Genomic DNA, 6758 nt, shown 5'->3' with positions numbered 1-6758 from the left:
GCCCACTGTTCAAGTCCTGAATCTGGTAGCTTGCTTTCTCACTTTCTCACTCTCATTCTGTCCCTTTCTGGTGAAATTTAAATAAATAAATAAAATAAATAATTTTTAATTTTTTTTTGGAGAGGTTTTCGCTATAGGGCGTGTGTGCTCACCAGAGAGAGAGAGACAGAGAGACAGAAAGCAAGAAATCACCCCTCGGGGGGATGCCCACGCCACAGTCCCTTCTCCTCCATTCTTCTCTCGGGATCTTGGGCATGCACGCACACGCGCCAGGCATGAGTTCAAGCCACCAGGTTCGGGACACGAACCGTGGTTGACTACATGGGAGTCCAGCGACATAGCCATTACGCTAACTGCTAGTCCCCAGCTAAATAATTATTTTTAAAAAAATGACAAAACATTGGGGAAAAAATGGAGTAAATGACCACAGTAGTGTGCCCTGTATTTGACAGTCGGGTGGTAGCTACTAGTCTAGGAGACTGGGAATCCTGCCCATCTGAGACAGAAGCCAAGTGCGGAGTAGAAAGGGCTCGACAAATAGTTACCGGATAAATGTTAGAGGAAAAAAACCACTCAGACTGACATTTTGACTTGACTTTCGGTTTGGTATAGGGTGCCAGAGAGATGGGAGGTCAGGACAGAGTAAGAAATCACCGGGGGGGGGCGGGACCTGCAGTTAGTGTAATGGCTATGTCGCTGGACTCCCATGTAGCCGACCACGGTTTGCGTCCTGGACCTGGTGGCTTAAACTCACGCCGGGTGCATGTGCGTGCGTGCCCAAGATTCCGAGAGGAGAATGGAGGAGAAGGGATTGTGGCATGGTCATCCCCCCGGGGGGTGATTTCTCGCTTTCTGTCTGTCTCTGTCTCTGTCTGTCTGGCGAGTGCACGTGCCCTATAGCAAAAACCTCTTAAAAAAAGGAAAGAAAGAAATCACCTCCGCGGGGGATGGCCACACTGTAACCCCTTTTCTTCCACTCTCCTCTCAGGATTTTGGGCATGTGTGCGCACACACACCTGGCATGTTTTTCAAGCCTCCAGGTCCTGTGCAGTTGGCCATGTGAGATCCAGCCAACAACTTTCTTTCTTTTAATGAGAGATTTTTGCTAAAGGGTGTGTGTGCTCACTAGAGAGACAGAAGAAGACGGCAAGAATGATAGCCACGCCACAGTCCCTTCTCCAGTCTCCTCTTGGGATTTTGGCCACACGTGCACACACTTAAAAGAGGTTTTTACTATAGGGTGTGTGTGCTCGCTAGAGAGACAGAAAATCAGAAATCGCTCTCAAGAGGGTGTGACCCGGGAGACAAAGATTTTAACCCTAGGAGTGTGGCCTTAGACAAGTCACTTCTGTTCTCCCAAATAAGCAGAGTGAGCTCGGTGATATTCAGTAAATATTTAAAATCATTTTATTTTATTTATTTTAGAATTACATTTTATTGAGGCCTGCAGGTGGCATGGTGGTTAAAGACACTAGATTCCCGTATGGCTGACTGTAGTTCAAATCCTGGACCTGGTGGCTTGCTTTTCTCCCTTTCACTTTCTCTCTTTCTGATCAAATTAAAAAAAAAAAGAATGGAATTAAATAATTAAAATTTAAAAGAATTATTTACTTCTATTTATTAATTCATTTATTTTAATTTGACCAGAGGGAGATAGACACATAGAGAGAAGGAGAATGAGAAAGCAAGCCACCAGGTCCGGGACTTGAACTGTGGTCAGCCGTGTGAGTGTGTCCAGCACTTAAATACCACGCCACCTGTTGGCCCCAATAATTCATTTTTTTTAAAGAATGACATTTTATGGAAAAGGGATTGCAGCGTGGCCATTCCCCCTGGGGGGTGATTTCTCGCTCTCTGTCTGTCTGGCGAGCGTACGCGCCCTATAGCAAAAACCTCTTAAAAAAAAAAGGCATTTATCAGTGTTTTATTTATTTATTTATTTCTAGAGGTTTTTAATTTAGTGTGCTTGTGCTCATCTGAGAGAGAGACACGTACATATAGACAGACTGCCTCACTGAGAGGGAAAGTGAGAAATTATCCTCAAGGGGTATGGCCTTGTGACAGTCCCTTTTCCAATCACTTCCTGGATCTTGGGCACGCACAGCCTGGCCTGAGTTTCACGGCCCTGGTTCTGGGACTTGAAATGTGCTTGGCCATGTGAGAGCCCAGCCATGCAGCCACTGCGCCATCTGCGAGTCCAGCCATGCAGCCACTGCGCCATCTGCTCTTCTCTTATTTTACTTTATGTATTTATTTATTTTAGACTTTTGCTATAGAGCGCATGTGCTTGTTGGAGAGACAGCGAAAAATCGCCCCCCTGGGGGGATGGCCACAATGTAGTCCCTTCTCCATTCTCCTCCCAGGATACTGAGCACGCACGCACACGTGCCCGGCGTGAGTTTTAAGCTGTTGGTCTGGTACTCCAACCAAGGTCCACTATGTGAGAGTCCAACAATGTAACCATTATACCACCTGCTGGTCCCCCATACATATATTTTTAATTTGGTACAGGACATGTACACTCAGCAGAGAGAGTGAGAGAGAGAGAAAGCAAGCTGCCAGATCTGGGGACTTGAACTGTAGTTGGCCATGTGGGAGTCCAGCGCTTAACCACCATGCCACTTGCTGGCACCTAAGATCCTCTTTACATGCAGAAGTCTGTTTTGGGCTGTTTCTGTTTGTGGCCTAGTTAAGAGAACTGGATCCCATGTGGCCACTGTGCAGGTAGAATGCGATCTCCAGTGACTTGAAAATCACGCCAGGTACATGTGTGTATATGCCCCCAAACCTTGACAGGACAGAGAAGTGAAAGAAGGTGTTGTGGCATGACCATACCCCGTTGGGGAATGCTTTCTCACTCTGTTTCCGTCGAGCAAACATGCCGTCTGGCAAATTAAAACAAACAAAAATCTCAGTTCGTTGAATTGCTTGGGGACAGAAGACAAAAAGATTGAGAGTACTGTGAATGGTGTGCAAAACATGTTAATTTTGGACCAGCAGGTGGTGTGGTTAAGGTGCTGGACTCCCGCATGGTTGATTGTGGTTTGAGTCCTGGACCTGGCAGCTTGCTTTGTTGATTTTTTCTTTCTCTGGTGAGTACATGTGTCCTTTAACAAATTAAAATATAATAATAGTAAATAAAATAAATAATCCTTCAAAAAATGTTACTTTTATGCAGAGTTGAAACTAGGAGATAATTTATGATACCTTTGGTTTGTTTTCTTTTTGGATTGTTGTTAAATTTTGTTTGTTTGTTTGTCCTCAACAGTCAACGACAACACAAACAGCAGAGTGGTTCTTTGGTCCTTCTTTGAAGCTCTTGTTCTAGTTGCCATGACATTGGGACAGATCTACTACCTGAAGAGATTTTTTGAAGTCCGGAGGGTTGTTTAAGAAGTCTTTTCCTGATGATCCTAAATTCATAATTCACTGTTTACCAAACACCTTGGTCATAATAATGTCATTAGTTTGTTTTTATTTTCTGAACTGTACATTCACGGCTTTTGTTTCTTTGTGATTGATAGGTCTTGGGGAAAAAACACCTTTTTAGCGAAATTACAGTAAAAATTTGACATTTGATTGGCATAATTTCTTATTTGAATGCTGCCTTCATTGTACAGGTCCTTCCAGAACTCAAAACACTGTAAGTGAAATACAGGCGTAGGGTCTTTTACTGTGTCTTCTTTTTCTTTCACTGTCATAATGAAAGACAGTTTGTTAAGGAGATTGGCACCAAGCCTGCTTGTGCCCTGCTAAAACGACTGCATTCTTTGGATCCCCCATCCTGCAGGTCACATCGTTACAGATGCACTTGCTGAGTCCTGATGAGGAACAGCAGTCCCGAGCTGTCATTGTCTCTGTCCAGAGGAAGAGCTCTCTGGAGTACTCTGCCAGGCTGGGCACTTCATACTTGGTTTATCTCATTTTTGTTAAAAGGGAAGACTTGCCCCAACACGTTTTCCCTTTAAAATTTTTACATTGAATTTTAGGATTAAGTCACTTCCACCTAAACTGATGACACAGCAGCTAATAACCATTTTTTGCCTGACTTTATAAGAAATCTCTGTTAAAGTCAATTCTTTGGGCGTTTCAGGAAACCAGCTCCTTTTCCCTGTTGGCTGGCACACCCGCTTTCTCCACTGATGGCGTGTAGGAAGTAGGCATTCATACGGTGGGAGCACCTGGAGTTCTGACCGCAGAGGGTTGAGCCTCGTGGTTGCTGCAGTGGTACACAGCCACTGTTTCCTTTGATCAGTGGCCTCTGGGCCACCGTCGAGGGCACGGAACATCAGTGTCAGCACTAGCGTTTTTGTTGTTTCTCTTGGGTATTTCTATTTTGGCACATGTGAATTTTGTTTTATATAAAACAAAATGAATTTCTCGGCCTTTGATAATGGGTTTAAAATTAAAGGAGCATCTGGTTTTGGTGTGGGATGATCCGGGATTATGTTGAGACTGACGTATGTTAGTTACTTGTACATTTTTTTTGGATCTTCGCAAGGGGAAAACTACAAGTAACGAGTTTTATATAATTAATTTAAATTTGTTACAGGTTTTCATGTTCAGGATAAATAATTTTTCAACCTTGGGTGAAAATACTTGCAACAGTTTATTATAAGGTGATTGTGTTTCACCTCAGGACAACTGTTGCATGCCAATTTTTTGTGTGTGTGTGTGAAAACACTTCAAATTGAATTAAAAGATGTAAATTTAAAATTGGTTGTGTATCTAATATGCCCCAGGTTCAGTAAATAAACAATTCTTTTTAAAAACAGTCAGTATTGTGTGTTTTAAATATTACTGATGGTTAATTCACATTTGTTAAACACCAACTTTCTATTATTTGAATAAGACATGTCCACGTCTTCTGAGTAACTATGCCTGTTATCAACGTCTGCTACCTTTTTATTTCTGTGCGCTCTAGGATGAGTGAACAGGAACCCAATTCTTAAATTTTTTCATTTTTGCCCTAGGGTGCATATGCTCACTGGAGAGAGAGGGGGGGGAAGGTGAGACTTCATCCCCCGGAGGATAACCACGCTTCTCCTGGGACTTGGGGCATGCAGGCACTCACATGTGCACATTTTCTGAAGTCACCGGGCCTAGGACTAGAGTCACGTTGACCATGTGGGATCCAGTTGCCTTAACTGCCATGCCACTGGCTGGCCCTCTTTCTGTTTTAAGTGTTTTCTTTAATGAGACAGCACCCCCAAGGCGTCTTGATGCAGTGATCCACCAGTTCGGTCAGCCCTGGATGGTGGGCGCACACAGTGTATTCAGGGAGGTCTCCAGGTGCAAAGCCAGAACCTTCCCAATGGGGGTCGGCCTTCTCGAGTGTTGCTTCACCATCACCCCTTAGCCCCCACACTTTCAGGGTGCACTGGAAATGCACCCAGGTCTCCCATGGAGCCTTAGCTTGCCAGTTAGCAGCAGCAACTAGGGAGCATCAGCACTGGGCTTGGTGTACTTTCACTCCCATTCCTTCATCCCACAGTTTTTTTTTTTTTAATTATTTTGATTATTTTATTTATCATTTTTTTCGTCATTGTTATTTTTTAATTTGACCAGAGCAAGACAGACAGAGAAAGAGAGAAAGTGAGAAAGCAAGCTGCCAGGTCCACGACTTGAACTGTGGTCAGCCATGTGGGAGTCCAGCACCTTTAACCACTATGCCACCTGCTGGCCCCCATCCCACAGTTTTTAAAGGTTTTTGCCATAGGGTGTATGTGCTTGTAGGAGAGAACAAGACAGTGAGAGGGAAAGTTAGAACTCCCCCCCCCCCTTGGGGGATGACCATGTTGCAATCACTTCTCATTCTCCTTGGCTTTTGGCATGCATGCACATGTGCCCAGCATGATTTTCAAGCTGCCAGGTCCAAGACTTGAACTGTGGTTGGCCATGTAGGAGTCTAGTGCCTTAACTACTAGCCACCTGCTGGCCACTCATCCCATATATATAGCTTTTTAAATAATTAATTTGATCAGAGAGAGAGTGAGAGGGGGGAAGCGAGAAAGCAAGCCACCAATTTAATATATATATAAATTTTTAGAAGATTTTTGCTATAGGGTGCATATGCTCTCCGTAGAGACAGAGTCAAAGTGAGAAATCATTCCCCCCACCCCCAGGGGCATGGCCATGCCACAATCCCTTTTCCTCCATTCTCTTGGGATTTGAGGCATACTCGTACATGTGCTCGGTGTTGAGTTTCAAGCCTCCAGATCTGGGTCTTGAACTGTGGTTGGCCATGTGGGAGTCCGGTGACAACTCTTACGCCATCTGCTGGCCCCACAAATACTTATTTTAAACATTTATTTATTATAATTTTTTCAGTTTGCTATAGGGCACATGAGCTCACCAGAGAGAAACAGAGGCAGACAGAAAGTGAGAAAGCAAACCGTGTGGTTTGGGACTTGAACCGTGTGGCTGGCCATGTGGGAATCCAGCATCCCAACCACTACACCACCTACTGGTCTCCCTCACAAATAATGTAACCAGTCACTGTGTGCTACAATTAAATTGACTGAGATACAGAAAAATACCTTATTGTTATGAGTCTAACCTTCTAGCGAGTGAGATGAATCTAATAAATAGGTAATTTTTTTTTGGCAATAGGATGTGTGTGCTTGCTGGAGAGTGACAGGGAAAGTGAGAAATCACTCACCGGGGAGATGGCCAGCAGCAATTCTATCTCCTCCTTTTTATTGGAATTTGGGGGATGCACGCACACATGATTTTCAAGCCACTGGATCCGGGCTTGA

The 6758-nt window shown here is 44.1% G+C and overlaps 1 protein-coding gene across 1 annotated transcript in view; it reads left to right on the top strand.

The window, feature by feature from the left end:
- TMED2 (transmembrane p24 trafficking protein 2) overlaps positions 1 to 4774 on the top strand; it is a 23340-nt gene extending 18566 nt beyond the window's left edge. Inside the window, exon 6 of the mRNA XM_027772162.1 lies at positions 3269 to 4774. Within this exon, the coding sequence (XP_027627963.1) occupies positions 3269 to 3393 (125 nt within the window). The 3' untranslated portion in view covers positions 3394 to 4774. The remainder of the gene's footprint in view (positions 1 to 3268) is intronic.
- Positions 4775 to 6758: the final 1984 nt, after the last annotated feature.

The sequence above is a fragment of the Tupaia chinensis genome, unplaced genomic scaffold (assembly GCF_000334495.1).
Source record: "Tupaia chinensis unplaced genomic scaffold, TupChi_1.0 Scaffold000258_1, whole genome shotgun sequence".
Classification (NCBI taxonomy): Eukaryota; Metazoa; Chordata; class Mammalia; order Scandentia; family Tupaiidae; genus Tupaia; species Tupaia belangeri.
Note: the sequence above shows the minus strand (reverse complement) of the source record. Positions and strands in the feature narration are given on the sequence as shown.